Source organism: Paralichthys olivaceus, chromosome 10, assembly GCF_024713975.1.
Source record: "Paralichthys olivaceus isolate ysfri-2021 chromosome 10, ASM2471397v2, whole genome shotgun sequence".
Classification (NCBI taxonomy): domain Eukaryota; kingdom Metazoa; phylum Chordata; class Actinopteri; order Pleuronectiformes; family Paralichthyidae; genus Paralichthys; species Paralichthys olivaceus.
In genome coordinates, this window is record NC_091102.1 from 11,442,870 (window position 1) to 11,464,792 (window position 21,923).

Here is a 21,923-nt window from a genome sequence, read left to right on the forward strand (position 1 = left end):
CATACAGTACACTGATGCTAATGCATAAAGTAGGCCAGAGACTTTTAAAGACAGACAAATGAAACAATGACATTCATACATTTTATTGCTCTTAGATCAGCAATAAAGAAAGTGAACCAGCCTGACAGCATGACAAAATCAGGAATTGTCTTATAACTGTCTAGTCTAAAAAATAAAATTCTTCATTGCAAAATAGTTGTCGTTCAAAATAGGATACAAATGTCCAAAACAAACATGATTACCACCAATTCACTGGTTTATATTATATACTTTCAATATTATAAATAAAATAATTCCAATATGCTTTTTAGTAGTCTGCACACCAGGTGCTAAAAAGACAAATGCAAAAATGTTGATATGTTAAAAGATAAAAGCCCTGATGAAATAATACAACAGCAGAACAGCATCACCATGCAGTTACAAAAAATATAACTAAATTGTACAATTAACCAATTAATGGTAGACTCAAACAAAAGGGGTGAAAAGGAAACTGGGAGGGCAGATTATATTTGAAAATTTCTTATCTTTTTTTCAGTGCAAATACTATTATGATTTGACAATTATCCTACTAAATTTGTCATACTCTCTTTATTTAAGAGAAAAATTACCTTTTTAATCAAGTAATTAGGCCCATTAGAGCACAGTGCAAGGACTTTTTCAATATTGTTTTTTGTCAAATTTGAAAATCTCATTATTTTGTGTCAAATACTAAGTGGAAAGAAATATATAGAATTATGTGAATGTAAAATTACACATCAGCCTGTCAGTTCAAGGCACACCACTTCACGTCTTCTTCCACTTACCGCATCTATCTCTCTAAAACTTAGTATTAAAACCTGCTTTTCACACCATCTACGATCATCTACGATACAGTTTATCTTATCTTTACGTCATGTTCCCTTTTGAATCACTTAACTTCAAGACTTTCAACCAAACACTTCCTTAAATGTGCCTCCGGGACAGTTCTGTAATATGTCTTTCTATTACCATTTATCGTTATGTGCTGCTTCTTTGTATTTACTTGACTAAACCATATATTTTGGTGACTTTTCTTTCAAAGGATACTTCTGGGAACAGCCTTTCTATGCTGTTGTTTGGGTGACCTGGGGGAGTTGTCTGGAGGGGGCCACTGTGGTTTAGTTAGCTGAATGTCTTCTTCTATTTTAAAGGCTTTCTTTGGGGGATCAGCCTGTGGGGGCCAAACTACAGATATTTTGTTAGAGTGCAGTTTGTTTTCATCAAATGTTTTCATCGTTTCGTTTTCACCGCTGTGTGTTTTGTCTACCGAACTTATGCTGCTCATGGAATATCGCCATTCAAGTTTCTCATCTGAGGGGATAGGTCCACCTCCTCCTGCGGGAGGTTTCAGCCCAAGTCCATTATCGTGGTTCCCTTTGGACTTGAGGAGTTGTTTGTAATGGTGCAGACAGTAGAAGTGTCCATGGAGGGAGACGTAGTTTCCTAGGCTATGAGAGGAGAGAAAAAAATTCTGTTGTGAGTCTCATTAAATAAAAAGCATGAAATAGTTTTTCGAACAATTAAGCTGTCATTAAAACACCAAGATAATAACCAATGAATATGGGAATGTTCAAATAGTCTATTGTGGGCATTTATTTGAATGAGTGCCACATTTACCTTAACTTATTTTTGCAGTGCTCACAGCAGAAACAGGATTTATGGTACTTCTTTTTGTCCACTATTAGAGCATCCATTGGATAAACTCTCCTCCGACACAGTGTGCATAGCTCCGACTTCGGAACTCGAGCCTGTTTGAAAGAGATAAAATGCAAGTAGTAAATTTTTTTTATTTGTTTTTCACACAATGCAATAAATAATAAGCCACAGCTTTTATTTCAGTTATTATGGTTAATCTTCAAAGCAGTACAGTACATTATGGTTGCATTCAAAAGAATGCATGACATGCTCATTCATTCATGTAAACTATGGCAACTGTCGTCAGGGGGAACTGTTGATATCATTCCTCAGGTTTTAGTTTTATTCACTCCCATATTCACAGATACTTGTATACATGCATCTGTCAACTGCAATTTGGTCGTAGAATGAGACATTGTAAACACACATCTCCAGTCAAGGTTGTTTGCTGGATTTGGGTGTAATTGGCTTTCATTTGTATTCAGGAGAAAAGAACATCCTTGAAAAACTCCATGGCAACTCGGCAAACTACATATGCTGATGAGGACCATGAGATGTGATTGAAAGCTTCAGAAAAAGCTCTTTTGAATGATCTAGTGATATGATTGCTTTGTCAAATTGTTGCTCCCAATGTTAAAAATGAACTTTCTAAGGTAAAAAGCGCAGCATTTGCTCAAAACATAATTTGACTTTGAATTAGCCACGTGAGCATGTCTCATCTGTTTACTTTTTGGTTTGTCAATTAGCAAATATTAGCACAGTAGCTTCCAAAAGTAAGAAGTTAAGGATGACATTCTAACCATCAGCATGTTAGTATGTTCACATTTGCTTGTACTGAGAACAGAACTGTGTCACACAGCATCACAGAGCTGCTAGCATGGCTGAAGACTCCTGATCTTGTTGGTTAGTACCAGCACTTTTTATTGTACAGACACACTTGCATAATCGACGTATATATACAGTATTGGTAATTCTGCTTTTGCGATACAGCACAAACGAAAACACTCAAATTAAAGCCACCCATTGTCCATGCCATTCAGTTCTGTTGTTTCATGCTGTTCGTTTTTTTACCAGATGAGATGATCCTTGTCTCACTTGATAGAACTTGTGCCGTCGTCTCTTCAGAAACAGTGTAGCCAAGACTCTTGAAAACTGTCTCACTCTCCGTCCATGTTTTGTGGAAATTCCTCAGCAACTTCTCTGTAGCATCTTCATCATACGTTTCTGTTCGCCTCACTGCTGCAGCTTTTTTTTTGACTGCATCGGCGTAGGAAAAAGGAACCTGTTGGGTTGATGCACTCTCTGAATGCTCGGTGACAGCCGTCCTTGTTCCGATGACCTCATTACCAAACTCATTAACATTGGAGAAATGTTCTGTGATTGATTTGGTTTCAGAGAAGGCTGATGGTTCTGCTGGCACAGCTTCTGCCTCGTGTTTCTGGAGAGGGAGGGGGGTGCTCTGCCGTGAGCCTCCCCTGGTCTCTTGAGGCCTTTCCCGCTTTGAAGTGTCTGCTGTTGTTTCCCTCAGACTTGACTCAGGCTCCTCCTGATCCTTTTTCTCCTCTCTGAAAGAGGAACTTAGCTCACCCAGTTCAAAAACATTTTTAATAGCCTGGATGTCAAAACTTGGCATTCCCTGCTCCAGGATGTCTACTTTCTCTTCGTCACAATCTGTTCCTTCAGTATCATTGTGAAGCCGCTCTTTGAGTGGGATAAGCTCTTTTTTGAAATACATTTTCTCTTCTGATGATTCAAATTTATTTACAAGACCAGACAATTCTGCTCTGGGAAGCTCATCCTTTTCTTTGTTCTTATTTTCTGCTATACTCTCCTCCATGTCAGGGCCCAGTCGCTCAAGTATAGCAATGGGCTCCTTCCGCACATAGGTCTTTTTAATTTCAGCCTTTTGAGCCTCTTCAAAAAACTCTCTCTTTTCTTTGACAGATGCAGATGATGGCTCTGAATCTTCTTCAAGATCTGGGTTAAATGGACACAATGGTGCTTGAGTCTCAGACTCACTTTGTGTTTCATTCGCTGTCAAAGTCTGAGCCTCCCCAACTTGGGACTCAATTTTGATTTGCCGATGGAATGATGCAGGCGGTTCCACAATCTCTGACTTCTTCTCTGATATCTGCTGTGGAGAAAGAAGGGGTGGTGGGGTGACGCCACGTGAGAGCTTGGCTGTTGTGTCTTTAAGACGAGCCAAATTTTCTGCTCTGTCGAAAGTTGGAGAAGGTGTGATTCTAGTGAGGCGTGATGTTGGTGTGTCACACCTACGAGGTGGTGGCGTGGGAGGTGTGGGAGGCCTGTGCAGCAGGGTAGGTGATGGGGTTACCCTCTGGGGTGAGTTGGTTCTTCGTGTGGATTCTATAGTGATAAATGTTGGCGAGGGAGAACGCATCCTCAGTAATGGCGAAGGAGCACGCAAGTCGACAGACTTGAACTGACTCACTTCTTCCCTCCTTCTTTCTTGAGAAGTCTTTTTAGTTATTTGGTTCTCAATTTTGGCAGAACCAACACTGATCTTGGAAATTCTCTGTGTTGTCCCACTAGAAATAGCCTTCTCAGAAACTGGCTCACATTCTTGCTTCTCCATTGTCTCATTATCTTCTAGATGCATTAATTTAGCTTCGGCTAGTTTCCTCACACATGAGAGAATTTCTTCATTTCTATGTGCATCACTTTCCACCACAGATCCCTCCAGTTCACATTTTCTCTCTGGACTTATGAGCCAATCTGGGACTGCACTGAGCAGAGTCTTTAAAGATTTAGATTCATTTTTTCTTTGTAGCTCTGTGATGTGAGAGATTAACACTTGGACCCCTCGCCTTTGAGACTCCCCATCTGTTCTCCCAGTTGTGGACTTAGCCAACTGAGTTTGTTCTGACTCGCCTATCACTGTAATTGGGACATTCCTACTTTCTTCTTGTGGTTCCTCCACGCTCTGCTGAAGAAGTGTCACTCCTATCTTCTTTTCAGATGCCTTCACGTCTTTTTGAATCCCTTTTAGTTTCTGGGAGTTCTGATGGTCTGCAGCAATTACTTCTCTCACGACTTGCATGTGCTCTTCCTTTAAACTTTTGTGAATTTGGGCAACTGCAATTGTGTCCTGAGTTTGATGTGATGTAACGTTCTTGATTTCTGTAGCTTCTACCTTTGATTCTGTGGAAACATCTTTACTTTGACCTGGTGGTGATCCCCCTTTAGACCTTTTGGACTTCTTTTTCTTCTTTGTGGGAGTTGGAGTTTCTAGTTGGCTGTTTGTTATGATCTCAGAAGCAGCAAGCGCTGAGACAGGAGCAGGAGAGGCAGTGACTTTCTTAATTCCCAGTTTTAATTCTGTCTTTCCACTGATCACTTTCACCCCTGTAGTTTCCACCTTCACTTCTTGTGAAACTCTCTGTTTCTCACTCTCATGCAACATTTTTGTCTCTACTTGCTTTTCTTGTTTGTTGTTCTTTTTCACCTTTTGGTTTTGTTTGCCTGTTTTTCCATTTGCGTTGGCAACTGTCTTTTCTGTTTGCACTGGCTGATCAGAAACTTTGTCTTGGCTTTTGGTAGGAGAGTGATCATTTTTCTTTTTGTTTTCACGTTGTGGTGATTTTGACTCCTTTACATGTTTGTCTGTAGTGACATTTTCTTTTTTGGAGGACTGATTGGGAAGGTTAGTGGTTAATTTGGGAGCTGTATTGTCTGTATTCTTCTTGCTCTCAGATTGTGATTTGCTTGATTTTACATTTTCTTTAGCAGTGACAGAAAGTTCAAGTTTAGGCATTTCGCCTTCCCTTTCATCTTCAGATTTGTTGGACCCCTTTGTTTTCTGATTCTCAGACTCCTTTCTATCAGCAGTCATGTTTTCTGCTTTTGCAACTTTAGTATTCATGGTGTGGACTTTGTCAGTAATGACAGACACTGCAGATTGACTGGAGGAAACGGAAACTGTTTTCTGTGATGTTGTATGCATCTGTTGTCTCACTGAAGTCTTTTGAATGGAGACAACCTTAGAAGTCTCATCAGAGACAATTTGCTGTTGAGCATTGGATATAATCATAGAATCACTGAGCATTTTTTCCTGACTGGCACTGACATTGCCATGGATGGTACTTACAACATACTTGGATAAATCACATGGTAGTAAGTCTGAATGAACATCCAGAGCTGTCTTATCAGCTTGCTGCTTTGTGATTTCTGATGTTTTGGTATTGAACTGCTCTATGTCTTCGTTGGAAAGCATCTCAAGAGCTGCAGTAACTGAGTCATGTATGTAAGTGGGGGTTGGAGTGGTTGGGGGTGTGTTTTCGTCTCTCAGCTTCCGGAACTTTTCTTCTGCTTTTATCAGAGCAGTGTTGAATTTAGTCATTTTACCTCTCATGTGGGGAGGAGGTGAAGACGGAGGGGTGAATTTAGTCATTTTCCCTCTCATGTGGGGAGGAGGAGAAGACGGAGGGGTGAATTTAGTCATTTTCCCTCTCATGTGGGGAGGAGGAGAAGACGGAGGGGTGAATTTCACAGGAGCAATATAAACTTTCTGTAATGGTCGTGGTGACTCAGGTGGCGGTGGAGGAATTTCATATGAGACAGTCTTTGACGTATGTGTTGTTGTCTTTGATTGACTTTGGCTCATTTCTACCTTTTTCTCTGATGTAACCTCCACCTTTTGTGTTTTGCTGATCTCTACTTTAGGCTCCAGTTTCGGGACTGGGTGTAAAGCCGGAGCTTTCACTTTTTTCACCGTCATCTTTTTTGCTTTGGCTGGTGAAGGGTGAATTGCCTGTGCTGGCATACTCTCCAGTTCTTCTTGAGATGGAGGAGGTGGGAGGAGGTCCTGCTCACTGGTGAGGGGTGGTGGTGGAGGAGGAAGCTGATCAATGTCAGAATCAACAGAGGGAGGAGGAGGAGTGGGAGGAGGAGGAGGAAGGTCAGTGTCTACTACTGGAGGAGGTGGAGGTGGGAGAGGTAGATCAGGCTCTGGCACTTGTTGTTTTAAGATGTAAACATCAGTTTTCACTCTGGTTTTGTCTTGTTTTATCATTCCCTTTGGGTTAGATTTTAGATTACGAAACTCTGTCTTCACTGTTTTGATGCCATGATTTTGAGTAATAGTTTTATGCTCCACCACAGTTGTTGATTGCTGAGAAGACTGTTCCACAGTACAAGTCTTTGCTCCAACAGCTTCAGTTTCATTAAAGGATGTTGATGTTTCAACAACATTAGCTGTTCTTAACTTTTGTATGTTCCTCTGTGCATCAACATTCAGGTTTTTAACTGGAAGGCTCTGCTTGACTCGAACTCTTCTGTATGCGCCATGCCTGACTTTGGGTTGAGTTTCCCGCTGCGCTGTTTGCAATAGAGATTTAATAGTGCCTTTAACATCACCCTTTATCACCTCTTCTTTCTCCAGCTGGGTTTGCTCCTGCATCTCATATAATGACTTAATTGACATCTTGACATCACCCTTTACGTCACCCTCAAAGCTCGGGCTTCTTTGCATCCTCGGTGAAGGTGGAGACTCCATTAAGAGCTGAATGGTCCCTCTGATGTCTCCCTGCACATCTATTTCCTGCTGACACGTTATCCTTTCACTGGAGGCATCGTGCAGGTTTTGCATTGCTGTGTGAATGTCACCCCTCACAATTTCTTCCTTTTCAACTTCCCGCACAGTTTGCTTTGCCAGCTCCAGAGATTTCAGCGTGGCCTTCACATCTCCAGAAACCAAATCCTCAACATCAACTTTAATTTTAGATGTTGCTGATTTCTCAAGCGATCTCTTAGCCCCCCTGATATTTCCTGGTACGATGTCTGGCTTATCCACCTCCTTGTAGTGCTTCTGAGCCTTCTCCAGACACCGCAGAGTTTTCGGTATGTTGCCTTTAACCACCTCCTCTTTCTCCACAACAACTGTCTGATTCACGGATTCAGAGAGCGAATTCAAAGCAGCCCTTAAATCACCTTTGACGATCTCCTCTTTTTGGAGTCTCTCTATGGTTGGCTCTGTCATGAAGACTTTAACTGTGTTGTGAACATCACCAGGTGTCACATCCTCTACTGTGCGCTCAATTTGCATTTGATTTTGACTAAGGATTAGTTTTGTGCCCTTGATGTCACCTCCGACGATCTTCTCTTTTTCTTCTCTCTCAATTAACGTCTCATCAGGTCCTAAATGGAGCTGTTTAAGATAGTCAAGTGCCCCAGATTCAATGCATGTGGAGTAAAAGTTGACATTTCCTTTTTCAATATCATCCACCTTTATCTTCACACCCTGATCGGTCTTGTCAGAGCTGGACAGTTTTTGGAGGGTGCTCTTTATATCACCTCTTACAATGTCTTCTTTTTCAACATTGACATTCTCTAGTTGATTGAGAAGGGAATATATTGTCATCTGTACGTCTCCTTTTTCATCCTCCTGGATGAGTATTCCGTGTTTAGTTGACCCATCCCCACTGAAAAGGTTGTTTATAGCTTCCCGAATATCCCCTCGTAATATTTCCTCCCTTTCAGTAGTGCTGTCCCTCTCTTGGCTTAATAGCTGCTGCATTGTTGAACTAATATTGCCCTTTTCCTCTGAATCTATGATGATCTGCTGCTCATTTCTTTCCTGTCTGTTCAGTAGGTTCATCATAATAGTCTGTAGATCTCCCCTGATGACGTCCTCTCGTTGAATCTCTGGAGCCTGCTTATTCATTAACTGGTACTTTGCCATCCTTACATCGCCAACTTCATCAGCTTCAATGAGTATTCCCTTCGACTTCACCATTTCCTGACTATAAAGCTCCTCAAGTGTTCCCTTGACGCTCTTCCCCAGAATTTCACTCCTCTCCATTTTGGTCTCATTAAAGTCATCAATTGGTGTCGTTTCAAAGAGCCATGTCGTTGTCTTCACATCTGCTTTGGGAATCTCCTCTTGAGTGATGGTTGTCTCCACATCCTCATCTGCTTCTTTAATGTGGTCAAGAGGATTTTTCTCAAAGAGCCAGACTGACTGTTTAACATCTCCCTTTGCACCCTCCTCCTTTTTAACAGTTTCAATAAGATTTTCAGAACTCATGCTCCTTATTTTATCAATTGATTCGGTTTCAAATCTCCATTTCGCAGTCCTAACATCACCTTTTTGTATTTCACTTACATTTACCGTTCTAACGGACTCCTGTGACAAAGCATCAGACTCAAAACGGTTTTTATTCATCCTGACATTACCGCCTTGAATGTCATCTACAGTCTTTATTAATGCCTTCTTTTCTTCAGCAATCCTATCAAGAGGTTGTGTCTCAAATTTCCACTTGGCAGAGGTGACATCTCCTTTTTGCACATCCTGTTGTGTGACAGATTTTATAACATAAATCTCATCTGTGTCCTTGATGGCATCGAGAGGCTTGGTTTCAAACAACCACCGGCTTCCCACTACATCTCCTCGTGTTACCTCCTCACTCGTGACAGTGGTAACCTCGTGGTAATGGCCCTCTTTGTCTTGAATTGCATAAAGGGGTTGAGTTTCAAACATCATGGTGTAATTTCTCACATCACCTTTCTCATCTTTGTCGCAAACAATCTTTTGTATTTTCATCAGCTCGGTGTCAGTTTCGGCCGACACCTCGTGGATTTTATCCAATGAGTATGTCTCAAAAATTAAGCGGCCTTTATCTACATCTCCGCCTTGTACATCATTTACTGTGCGGCTTATCGATTCTTCTTGGCTATCGTGTAATGTATCAATGGATTGGTTTTCAAAGCGCCATTTGCAGGTCCCCACATTTCCTTTTTGTATATCCTCAGTCTGAACTCTCTTGAGCTGTTGCATCACTTCATCAGATGTTGAAGTCATGATATCTGAGGTTTGGTTTTCAAAAACATACTTCATCTTTGAAACATCTCCAGACGTGATGTCAATCTCAGTGACACGCTTGAAAGAATCCGTCTCCTCCCCGGCGAGGTTCTCCAGTTTCTCTGTCTCAAAGAGAAAACAAGCCGTTCTCACATCCTTCCCTCGAATGTCCTCTTGATTGACTGTGCATGTTTTCAGAACTGTCTCTGTCTCGTCATGGATAGTATCAAGTGCTTGTGTCTCAAAGAGCCATGTGCAGGTTTTAACGTCTCCCTTGCGCATTTCTTCAGCCTCAGTTTCACCCTTTAACTCAGCTCTTTCGACGAGGATGTCCATCGGTTTTGTCTCAAATAGCCACTTGCAGGTTTTCACATCGCCCTTCACGACATCATGTTTTGTACTTGTCTCCACATTTTCTTCATCTTCAATATTGCTGAAGTACTTAATAGCATCGAGAGGCTGCGTTTCGAACAACCACTTTGCAGTTTTAACGTCACCAGATTCAATTTCTTGTTTGGAAATACCTTTGATAATTTGGTATCTATCCATGCTTTCATCAAACTGGTCAATTGGTCGGGTTTCAAACATCCACTTGCACGTTGTCACGTCTCCTTTTACAACCTCCTCACGGCGCACTGTTCTCACCTCATGAAAGTGGCCTGAGCTGTCTTGCATGGCGTAAAGTTGAGAAGACTCAAAAAGGTTTTTATTGGATTTCACAGACCCAGATTGCGCACCCTCAATGAGGATCTTTTGTGATTCATCTCTCCAGTTTAAATCTGTGCTCTCAAAGATATGTTTGTAGTTCAACACATCCACTTTATCAATTTCCTCCAGGTCGATTGTTCGAACGACTTCCTTCTTTTCCTCTCTAATCTGTTCCAAGGGTTGGCTTTCGAATCTCCATTTCTGATGTCTCACATCACCCTTTTCCTCACCCAGTGCTACTGCTTTTTTAAGTTTGCCCACCTCTGCGAGCTCTTTCAACTCCTCATCTGGAATTGTTTCAAAATAATTTCTGGCTGATCTCACATTACCTGCGATTATTTCCTCTTTTGTCAAAGATTGAGTATTTGAACCATCTTTTAAAGTATCCATTGGCTGCGTCTCAAATACCCAGCAATTCTTACGCACATCTGCCCTGCAGCTTGTGCCATCCTCCTGCGTGAGGTCATCCTCAATATTAACGGTTCGTGTAACCTCCTTCTTTTCCTCTCTTATGTGCTCTAGAGGTTGACTCTCAAAGCGCCACTTTTGGTGTCTCACATCCCCTTTAATTTCTTCACTTACTGCTGCCTTTTTAAGTTTTCCTACTTCCGAGCAATTCTTCCTGGCTACTTGAGGGCTGGTTTCAAAAAAGTTCCTCGCTGATCTAACATTGCCTCCAATAATTTCTTCGACACCCTGAGGTCTGGCGTTGGAGTCATCCTTCAGAGAATCCATTGGCTGGGTTTCAAACACCAGGCAGTGTTTGCGCACATCAGTTCCAATGACCTCTTCCTTCTCCATCTGTGAGCTTTCCCACTCATTGAAGGAATTCAGCGTCTTTATCTCAAACAGCCACCTGCCCCAGTCTCCCTTATTGCTGTCCTCCATGGAAAGACTACATACAAGTTTCAGAGGTGTAGGCTCTCTGTTTGTCATGTCCAGGGGTTGGGTGTCAAAAAGCCAGCGCGATGCAATGGAGTTTTCCAATTCGGTTTCAATCTTGCGCACAGACTTAATCTCCAACATCTGGCTTGATTGTCCCATAATTATGCATTTGAACTGTGTGTCAAATGTACTTGTTACAGTTTTCACGTCTCCGTTAATTTCCTCCAACACTGCCCTCAGACTCAGCAGGTGGCTCTCGTCAATGGTCTCAGTGTGCCCCAGGCTTTCCATGTACTTATTGTCAATCATGTAAATGGTGGCATTTCCATCCTCTTCAGTGAAAACGACCTCTTTAGTTAAATCCTCCTCCTTACGCATTTTGTTCAGAGTGTCCATAGTTTGGGTTTCAAACAGCCACGCTGCAGCACGCACATCTCCTTTGTCAAATTTGTTGAATTTATTTCTATATTCTGTGGTGTTGGTGTTTTGTGAACCCAGCTCATCTATCGGCTTTGTCTCAAACATCCAAGCTGTGCGTCTCACATCTTTGCCCAGAATGATTTCCTGTTGAGTTATTTTCTTGTCGTCATCTTCCTCATCGAGAGTTTCATCTTTGATGGTGTCCAGCGGCTTATTTTCAAACATCCAACGCATGTTCTGCACCTCACCTGGAAGAATCTCCTCCCACTCCCCATATTCTTCATCGTTCATTTCATCTGGACTAGCACCGTCATCCTCGTACGTGTACTCTTGGCTGTCTAACTGGCTGATCTCGGTTTCATTGTTTTCACTGAAGTACTCTTTCTCAATATTTCTGCGAACCTCAGGATGAATGTGTTTGTAAAGACGTTTCAGCTCTGACATATTCTTCTGCTTGACATAAGCCTCTCTGTTTAGTTGGTATTTGGGGTTTGCTGGCTCTGGAGGCTCGGGTGAGTAATGGCCTTCTTGAATATTATGATTGTCTAATGGCATTTGTAGTAAGTCAGGGGGTGGGGGTGGAAGATAGTCTGAATCCTCAGCCGGTGGGGGTGGGAAGTCTTCATAATCCATCAATGCAGCTGTTGTATCTTCTCTCGCTTCAGCAGCAGACGTCTCATAGACCTCACAACTCAAGGCGTGGTTCTGTGTCACATTTGAGGACCACTTAGCACGATTGATGTCACGTCCAATCTTTTTAAGGAACAAAAACCATATTTATGCATAAATCCCAATAAGTCTATCACACCACTCCCAGGCAGAGCTATATGTGCTTTACAAGTCACCTTGTTGTAACACTAGCAGATTGAGTACAAAATTGACATCATATAATATAAATAATGTTACACATAAAAACACCTGCTAGTCCAAGGTTAATGCTACTGTATGAATAATCAGAATCAGAATACTTTATTGATCCCAGGGAGAAATTTGGTTTGTTACAATTGCTCCAAGTAAAAGGTAGAAATATAGCATATAAGAGTAAAATGAAAAATAATATAAAATATGAAATATATACAATATTGAGTACATAACATTGAATATTTAGTGCAAATGGATATGCCTGTAATGACAAGTTGCTGATTATGTTTTTTGCAGTCACAAACAGATAAATCAATGGGATGAATTAAAGTTATAATCCTTTAGATTTTTATGAAGACTTGAAATATGAGTAGTATTTTTCAGTGATAGCCAATCACTGTCCATGACTACCAGATTGGATTCAATTTGCCTTCACATGCATGAGGGAGGAAACAATGCATGTATGTAAACTGGTGTTACTGTTCATTCGACACATAATACAGTGGTGTATTAAATTACTGCAATGCAAACGGATCAGCTTCTGCTGCAGCTGCTTCCAATTTAGAGTGTTAAACTGGCAAAACGTTGGTTCGCTTTCATTGTGAAGCAGGAACAGGAAATACAGTTTATTCATCAGTAAAGTTAACGTCAACACTGAATGCGGGCTTTTTTTGTTTTGACATTGGTTTGGTTTTAATACTGCAGGAAGTACAGGAACAACACGGAGCAACCACTGTGAGTTGTAGGATGAAGAGTTGCAAACAGGCGGCACACTTCTAACTCCTTAGCAAGGTGACTAACTTTATTTTGCCCCAATATGTGTAATACTACTGTCTGCAGCATGAAATCAGATCATGATTTAAATTATTTACTAAAAGAATTTCAGTTTGTTTGGCTGCACTCTGAACACATACACCAGCTGCTCTTCTGCTGTATTTTTGAGGAGAAAACATGTTTTGAGATGTTTGCTGCATTATTAAAGTGATACTGCACATTTAAACGTGTTTTTTGTGCAGTAAACTAAATTACACAACTGTTAGTTGATGAAACACATCAATGCTGGTTTTATTATCACATATATACGGGTTATATGCCACTCAGTGGCCTGCCTATGTAGAGTGAACTGTTTGCAATGTCTCTACATCATGACTTCTTTAGCCCCACCTCCCTCTGCGGGGCATGTTTTGAATTTCCAGGCATTGACACTTAAGATAAAACTTGAAGTTAAACTTTAAACTGCACTTGCTGTTACCGCAAGTAAACCAGGGACAAAAATGACAGATTTTAACTTTAAATAATATATACAGTATCTTAAATTCCCTAAATAAAAAACTGTTCTCTGTATTTCCCTAACTCGAGCAAAACTGAAAGGCTTACTTTGACTGGTTTGGGAGGAGCAGCTTCTTCTATTGTTCTTTCAAAGCGATCCCTCAGTTCTTTCGTCGTGTACCTGGGAAAGTCCTCTTCTAAAAATAAGCACAATCATGAGTAAAAAGGGAGACCTTCAATTTGCAGTGACAATCTTTATGGCAGAAGATACAAATATCCAAAGGAAAAGAAACAACCTACCTGTTTCATCTTGATGGTTTTCATAACTGGATGACAGGTTACTGTTGCTGTATGACACCTGTGTGTGTAAATTAATGAAAAAGTTTTGCATCATCAAGTAAAGAAATTGAACTAATCAGCTACACCCTTCAAGTGTTGCCCATGTTCTCATTTAGTGTTTTTAATCCGAGGCCAGAATGTTCACTCCTACACAAACATTAATCACACAAAATGGATTGATTGCAGTCTGCTACAGTTTTTCTCAACAAGGTTATCAAACTGTCAAGCTCATTATCAAAGACACGGCTGCAGAAACACAGTGGCGGGAAGCGTTCAGTACCATCGTCTCCTGGTTGAAGTTGGCCTGCTGACAACCTGGGACGACCTGCCTGCTGCCGCTCGACACCGTCACCTCCGACTTTGACGTCCCCTGTACAGATGAAGACGGCGGGTTTTCATACACGGTGAAGAAATAATGCATTTGCGCCGCACAAACTCGGTTTTCACGCAAACGACTCCCGCTGTTTCATTTCACACATCACCACTGCACCTTGTCATAGCCACAGATGTGAGTTCACTCCACTACAATTTACTCCAACAGCCAAAGCTTCATAGTACATGACTGAATACCATGCAGAGACAATGTTGGATTGCTCGCTGCGGTTCGAGATGACTAATCACAGATGGAGGCAGGATGTCAAAGAATGTGCCAAGCTGTTCACTCACACTGTACCAAAAGCCTGAAATAATGAATTCTTTTCCACTGCTTTGTTCAGTTCAACCCAACGGAGCTACAGTGCAAGTGTTATGGAAGCACCCTGGAGGTTTTTCATGAAAGCTATTAGAAGTCTCTAGTATTGTCTGTAACATTAATGCATAAACTTTTGTTCTGTTAGGTTATTGGAGCAATAAGTCGAATTGTTCCTTGCAAAGCTCCCAATGCAGTGATGCAGATGAAAAGCTAAATGGAGCAAATAGAAACCAGCTCAGGTAGGAAAAAACAATACACCCATTTACCCACAGTCACCTCTTTCATGCTGTTAGTGTCAGGCTGATGAAGGTATATAGACACTGCGTTCTAATATGTACCTGCACAGTTCTGTGATGGAAATGGAACTGGGTTACATTGTGTGATGTTGCTGTTTCCTGGGTCTCAAATTGTTTCCTCACACTGGCGAATTCCACAGGCAGGGAACAGACCTCCGATTCCTCCATGACCTAATGAAGCAGGAAATATTATTAGCTGCCTCCACTTCTTTGTGACCTGAAAACACACAGATGCTGCGAGGGCCGGTCTTTGCTGTGTGCATGCAGCTCAGACTGCTGTCAAATTTCTTTCTGCAGACACACAAATGCAGAAACTTCAAATTGACATTAGAGATTGCGCAAGCTCTTTAGAGCAAAGCCAACAATATGTTATACTCTATATGTTGTCCACACCATCTCTCTATATTCTGTCCTGTGAGGGGAGTCTCATGTTTCCTCCTCTATTTATACATGTACATGCAAGATCGCTCACCCCCTTTTCCCTGCTTCAAAACTGTCATCAGCTCCACTAATAACTGCATGATGGCACCAACAATAATGGTGATAATACCTTCTCAGAGTAGTTCAGCTACTGTGCTGCACTAGATGCTCAGGTAGAGACTTTCCCCCACAACATATACACCAAGAAAGAAAACAAACTGATATAATTAGCACTGAGGGTTGGCTTATAACATGTTGGCAAGTTTTCTTCTCAGTGCAGGCAGAGCTCTAATTGTAGTACGTGTCATAGCAATACCAAATCCATGCACGAGCGTAAATACCCCGCTGGGGATGGTGTTGTCTGCTCGCTTGGAGACAGCTGCCTGGTACATGGCCTCACAGTTGGTCAGTGGGATGACCTCTGAGTCCGCAGAGTGAATCCGGTTCCTCTGGTTCAAAGCTTACAGGAAGTCCTGCCCTGGTTAAACCTGCACTGCCAGCAGCTACAGCACAGATAGCCAGTAAACTTTAACAGTAAGAACGCTTGTCACATGTGTTATAGATCTTCTCTAATTATCGAAGCAGCCCTATATACTTTGATGTGGAGACAATGAAAGCACTGCTACTGTCAGGACCTTTAATGTTCTCACCATTTGAAAGGTGTGTAAGATTGAGTTGAAAGGGATCTATTGGCAGAAATTGAATACAAAATAATCCTAATGATGTTTTCACTAGTGTTTGATCATATATATTAGTATGAACTGTTGTTTTCTTTATCATAGAATGGGACCTTTATATTTTAATGCTTTATATTTACATCAGGTCCTCTCCTCGTTGAGTTTTTATGAGACATGAAGGCTACCTCAGGTTCTCTCTTGTTTGGAAGGGTAGGGTGAGGTGAGGGGTATTCAGCTGCAACATACAACTTCACCACTAGATGTCACTAAATTCTACACACTGAACCTTTAAGCAGTTTGCAAGTACAAATCTAGAAATATAGGTATGTGGTAGACAACATGGCTCATATGGTTATTATTCTATATTTTTTTTAAATAAAAGCCCCCAAAGCCCCAATTTGTGGTTAAAAACTATTGATTTTTAAATTTGAATTAAATATTGGATTTGGTTAGTTTGTAAATACATTTGCAAAGGCAACAAAGTGTGAGGCATAGCAATGCTTTCACTGTGATACATCAGTGCAGGCGGTGCTCTTGTGTTGACATTTTTAAAATGATCCACAGGGACGTCATTTAAATCAATTACACATCTGTCCCCTGACATTTATTCAGAGCTGTGGAGGATTTATTAAAAGGGGATTTTCTCATTTACTGCTGTGTAAGTGATAAAGATATGAGGTGATAAAATATTGGTCCACACGTAAACATCTGAAACTGCTCAGCTGATTCAGTTTTTAAGACTTTCTAACATATTCCTTCAATATCAGTCAACCTCTGGTGTTTTTTAGTCAATTTCCTTCACAAAAACACTGATCACACTAGCTTTTGTCCACTTAAAAACATTTGTACTTCTTGTATTAATCATCATTATTTAAACTCTGCTTTTAGGCAGCATCTCCACTTAAGATAGAAATGTATCATCAGATTTAGGTGATCATCAAGCAAGTGGGATTAGCTGTGATATGGATTTTCATTTTAGACATAATTAAATTCAGTGAGAATTTATGTCTGGAGCAGCATCAGCAGTCCAGAACCACAAGGATATTTTCATTAACCCACTGAGTGTTTTAATGTGCTGCAAAAACAGTCAGTGAGACAATAAACTCCTCCAACAGCCACAGACGTCTTACCCAGCCAGTTGCTGACTCAACATTTACGTCTCTTTGTGAATTTAAAGTATTCACTCACGCACTGATGCAAATAAAATAATAAAATATGACTTTTGTGTTGTTGAAAAAAAAACATTGCAAACTTCAAGAGACCAGTGATTACTCTGGAGACTAACAGCACGAGGATAATCAGCTCTGCTTTGCTCTGTAGTGAACTAACTTTGTATTCAACTAAAGTGATTCAAAGATAAATGTCAACAACTGTCAGATGATATTTAACAACTTTTATATTATTTTTGGAATCAAAGGGACAGACATAATGGCTGCATATTAAATGTCAAAGTACTGAAAAAATTGCAAATCAAAACATCCAATTACTTATTTGAGCGAGATAGTTGAAAGTGATAAGCTATTCAATAAGTGATGAGCGTATGAGCCTCTTTTAGTTGTAACCTGCTGATGCTGCTGTATCGTATCATGGCAATAACACATCTCATAGCAACTATTGGTGAATTATTTCTGCCAACTCTTAAATTAAGAGACTTCAAGTTCAGCAGTTACTTATATCCACAAGTTCAAATTTTGATTTCAGCAGTGAAACTTTACCGGTGGAAAACATTCAGTGAGACATATTTCTGTTCAGGTTTTGGGGGCACATAGATGCACAGTCTGTGAATGTTTGTGGTTGGACCTTAATTTTGTAGCCAAAAAAATGTGTCAACAGTCTGAGGATATCTCCTGACATGTTAGGTCGGGGGTTGAGGGCTCAAATAACAAGAAAGTGAAGTAATCTCGGCGCCATGTACCTGCAAAAATAAATCAAGCCTATTTTAAACTTAACCATGAAGGGTCGTGTTTCTCAGTGAAATAAAGAGGAAACTTGGAAGGTCAAGGCTCTTCCTTTCCAAGATATCCTGCATTGATATCCTTGTATATGTGCCTTTATTTATAATTCCTCTTATGTATTCCTCATTTTATGGCTTTCCTTTCAACAAGGAAGTAGAGCGACACAAGGCCTCTAGGTACTTGGCCTTGGCACAAACAGCTCAGCAGCTCAGAACTCCATCTATTTGAAATTTGTTAATAGAATAAATCTAATCTCTCCTCAAGCCCCCCTGAAGAAAATCAGATAATTTAGTGTTTCAGTCACAGTTTTATCCCCTGCAGGCCTAACATAAGATTATATTTTATCCTGGTATTTTTAGTGGATATGCATGGGGACAATCTTAATGAATTTTTAGAATCAAGTATTCAGAGCCAGTCCATGTTTTTTTTTTTTAATCATAAGATATTCAAAAGAAATGTTGTTCTGTGTTCCATGTTTTTCCTTTGATTGTAAATGTAGTAACATAAAAACATCATTTAAAAAGCCAATATCATTCACATACTTGTATAACAATCCAGTCGGCACAAAGACTCAACTGCTGAGTTGAGAGTATTCGTTACCTACCAGGATGTAGTGAATTATAAAGATCTATGAGCTCAGCAGGTAGAATCCCACACCAAGGCCACGGAGCCTGGTCTTCCCAAATCCAAAAGCAAATCCCAGCGTTGGAGACCAGCTCCAGAACTACGTGTCCACCTCTGTCCACCGAGCAGACAGTGACAGCTGATTTTATTTTAGACCCCCCCGCCCACTCACAGAAGATTGGCCTGGGCGTTTTTTTTAGAGAGCGAGGAGTCTGTGCCTCCCATGTCAAGTCCCCAGAAAATCCATATGGAAATACTTCCTGTGACTCCCCTGCAGATGCTTGTGTACTAATAAATCAGGCCACCCTGGTTTCATCATCACGTCCCCCGTCGGAGTGCACCGCATACTCCAGCAGCTGTTACCACCTGTCATGATATGCCAAATTATGCACATACAAATCCAAGTACTCCGATAATCTCTCATTATTCTCTATACTTCTGCTAATCCTGAAGCAGCGCAAAGTGGATGTGGGGCAGGTGTGAAGTGACAGAAAAATGTGGTGAAATGTGGTTGTGCCGTGTGCTGTGCTTTGCATTTGGTTTGGAATGAGGTCAGTGATGTAATGCTATTTGTTGAGAGGGGTCAAAGGGGCCGTAAATACGACAGGAGACACCTCAGAGCGTGGAAGAGCTCGCCAGCTCATCTTGTTCAGGCCCAGCTGGAGACAGTGGCGCCGGCCTGGCTCTGGTATCTCGTGGAAGCCAGTGTTTGGGGAGGTGACATGCCTGTCAGGCATCTACACAGCCCCAGTCATCTGCTGAGTGTGTAACTCATACCTCAGTTTCCAAAGACCATCTTTTTTAAAGCGACACTCTGGAGCTCCTACTCCCACCAAACCACTGAGTGGATTGAGAGGCAAAGGATCCCCGTCACCCTTATTAAGCATAGATTAATGTATCTACCCTGGACAGCTTCACGTTTAAGTAATTATAATGTTATGAATGAAAGTCACAATCATTTTTCTGTCAAATATTAATAGAAGAGTGCAGATCATAAAAAATATCTGAACATTTGTGTGAGCCCTTCAAGGTCTCATGTTCTTTTCATGACGACCCTGCTTTATTCAGCTTGAATCTCGTCCTCTGTGATTCATAGCAGAGTTAAGTTATACAGTAAGGAAAGAAAATATATTAAATTCTCTCACACACACACACGCACGCACGCACGCACGCACACACCAGAAGCCCTGCCAGCAGATAAGAAGTGATTTCCATCAAATACTATAGACTTTCGCATATTTGAAGACACTTGGTGCCAAGAAAAAAAGACCAGTCTGACGAATATTAAACTAAATATTTCAGTGTTGACTACTTTCACCAGTCTTTGGCTGTAGAACTGTCCAGCTCTAAATCGGGTGTGTGCAGTGACTTTTCTAAAAAGGCAAGCAGAGCTGCAGAACTCAAGCGATGGACATCATCGACCGGTAGTGAAGCTTACAATAGCCTGCTGTATCTCAGGCGGGCAGTCAGTTAAAAGATGGATGCAAACCATAATACACATGCATGAAGCAAACAGGCAATATCACAACCTTTATGGAACTGAACGCTGTTCTGAGATCAGATGAAAGGACAGGTATTGCTCATGCTTAGGAATCATCTAATTGTCTGTTTTTAGCTTTGGTGGGTAATATTAGATCCAACCTCCTTCAACAAGTGCACCTGCAGAAGCAGCAGCAGAGCTCAAATGGATTCAGTAGAGGTCACAGCCGAGACTCAGCCGTAATGATGTAATAGATCATTGCTTTAAGGGAATAAGCCACTCTGCTATTACTTTTACATTTAATACTTTAAGTATAATTAAAAAAAGTACTTACTTTTATTCAAGTAGACAAGTTCTTATGTCTATTAATTTTGTGTCTATCAATTTTTGCAAGTTAAATGTTTCAGTACTTCTTTCACCACTGATGTGGAATTGTACATCACCGATTTTATAATATTCTTACTTTTACTCAATTTTATGAAAATAATTGACACCACTTGAAAGTATTGTCTGTATATCCTGTCCATAAGTACTTTTCAGTCACCCAAGCCCATATACATTTACACAGTTGGTATCATTGTGTCTCTCTACTCCAGGGCATTTGAAACAAATCAATGACTATCAGCTGAAAGTGCTGACTTGCGGCTGTGTTTGAGGTGAGGTGATGTAAGTAGGTAGTACATCTGAGAGGGAACCATAGCCACTTATTATATATATATTTATATACATACGGCGGGTGAAATAAGTATTGAACACGTCACCATTTTTCTCACTAAATATATTTCCAAAGGTGCTATTGACAAGAAATGTGTCCAGATGAAACCAGATGTTGGTAAGAACTCAAGTAATCCATACGTACAAAGAAACCAAAACAAATAAGTTCAGAAATGATGTTATGTGTAATAATGTGAAATGACACAGGGAAATAGTATTCATTCACTGAAATCGTTCGGTTTATACTATATATATATATAGTATAAACCGAACGATTTCTGTTTTTTGTATATACAGTATATACAAAAAACAGAAATCGTTTTAGTCGAACCCAAAACAACGATAAATGTTTTCTTTTAAATACATTTACTGAACTAGCTTCTCTGATATCTAGTGGCAGTCTGTTCCACAACTATGGAGCGCAGTTTGTAAAAGCTGCATCTTTTCTTTGGGCAGTTTTAGGGAACCTCTGATAGACTTCCTGCCGGATAGAGGATCTCAGTGTTCTACAGGAATCATAGTTACCTAGAGTCTGATATGTAACTTGCCCATTCTGAGCCTTGTATGTAAGGAGGAGAATCTAAAGTCAATCCTGTGTGTAACAGGCAACCAGTGCACAGCAGCTAGTACTGGACTAATGTGCTCTTTGCTCTTGGTTCTGCTTAACAGCCGAGCAGCAGGGTTCTGAATGAGCTCTATTGTTTTCTTTGGGAGGCCTGTAAAAAGTGCATTACAGTAATCCAGTCTGCTAGAATTAAAGGCATGAGTCAGCTTCTCAGCATCTGTCTCATTTATAAATAGCTGAACCTTTGCTATGTTTCTAAAGTGGAAAAATTAGCATTTGGTCATCTTGTTAATGTGGGCCTTTAAACTCAGATCAGAGTCTAGGATAACACCTAGACTTTTCACTTCTGTACAGTTGTGTATCATCACCTCAACTATGGAAACAAACACTGTCACCCAGTGGCAGCATGTACAGTGAGAATAATAAAGATCCAAGGCAGCTTCCCTGTGCAACCCCCAAACAGCTGTCATGTTTGTCAGACACTTATAACATTGTTTAATCGTTGTTCAATTTTCACACAATGTGCTGGTGGACAGAGCCAAAGCAA

At 40.8% G+C, this 21,923-nt stretch overlaps 1 protein-coding gene across 2 annotated transcripts; it reads right to left on the bottom strand.

Moving 5' to 3' along the window:
* Positions 1-67: 67 nt before the first annotated feature.
* On the bottom strand, positions 68-18,760 carry xirp2b (xin actin binding repeat containing 2b). Of its 2 annotated transcripts, none has more exons than XM_020090101.2 (9): positions 18,598-18,760; positions 15,703-15,864; positions 14,984-15,112; positions 14,235-14,324; positions 13,916-13,973; positions 13,724-13,812; positions 2,749-12,238; positions 1,636-1,766; positions 68-1,466 (listed from the first exon to the last, which is right to left on the bottom strand). In XM_020090101.2, exons 2-8 carry the CDS (start codon positions 15,751-15,753, stop codon positions 1,675-1,677), a joined length of 9,999 nt encoding a protein of 3,332 aa, XP_019945660.2. In that variant the 5' UTR covers positions 15,754-15,864; positions 18,598-18,760; the 3' UTR covers positions 68-1,466; positions 1,636-1,674. The 2 variants fall into 2 exon arrangements, with proteins under 2 accessions (XP_019945660.2, XP_019945659.2); XM_020090100.2 differs by having other exon boundaries at positions 2,725-12,238; positions 18,598-18,759.
* Between the last annotated feature and the right edge of the window lie 3,163 nt (positions 18,761-21,923).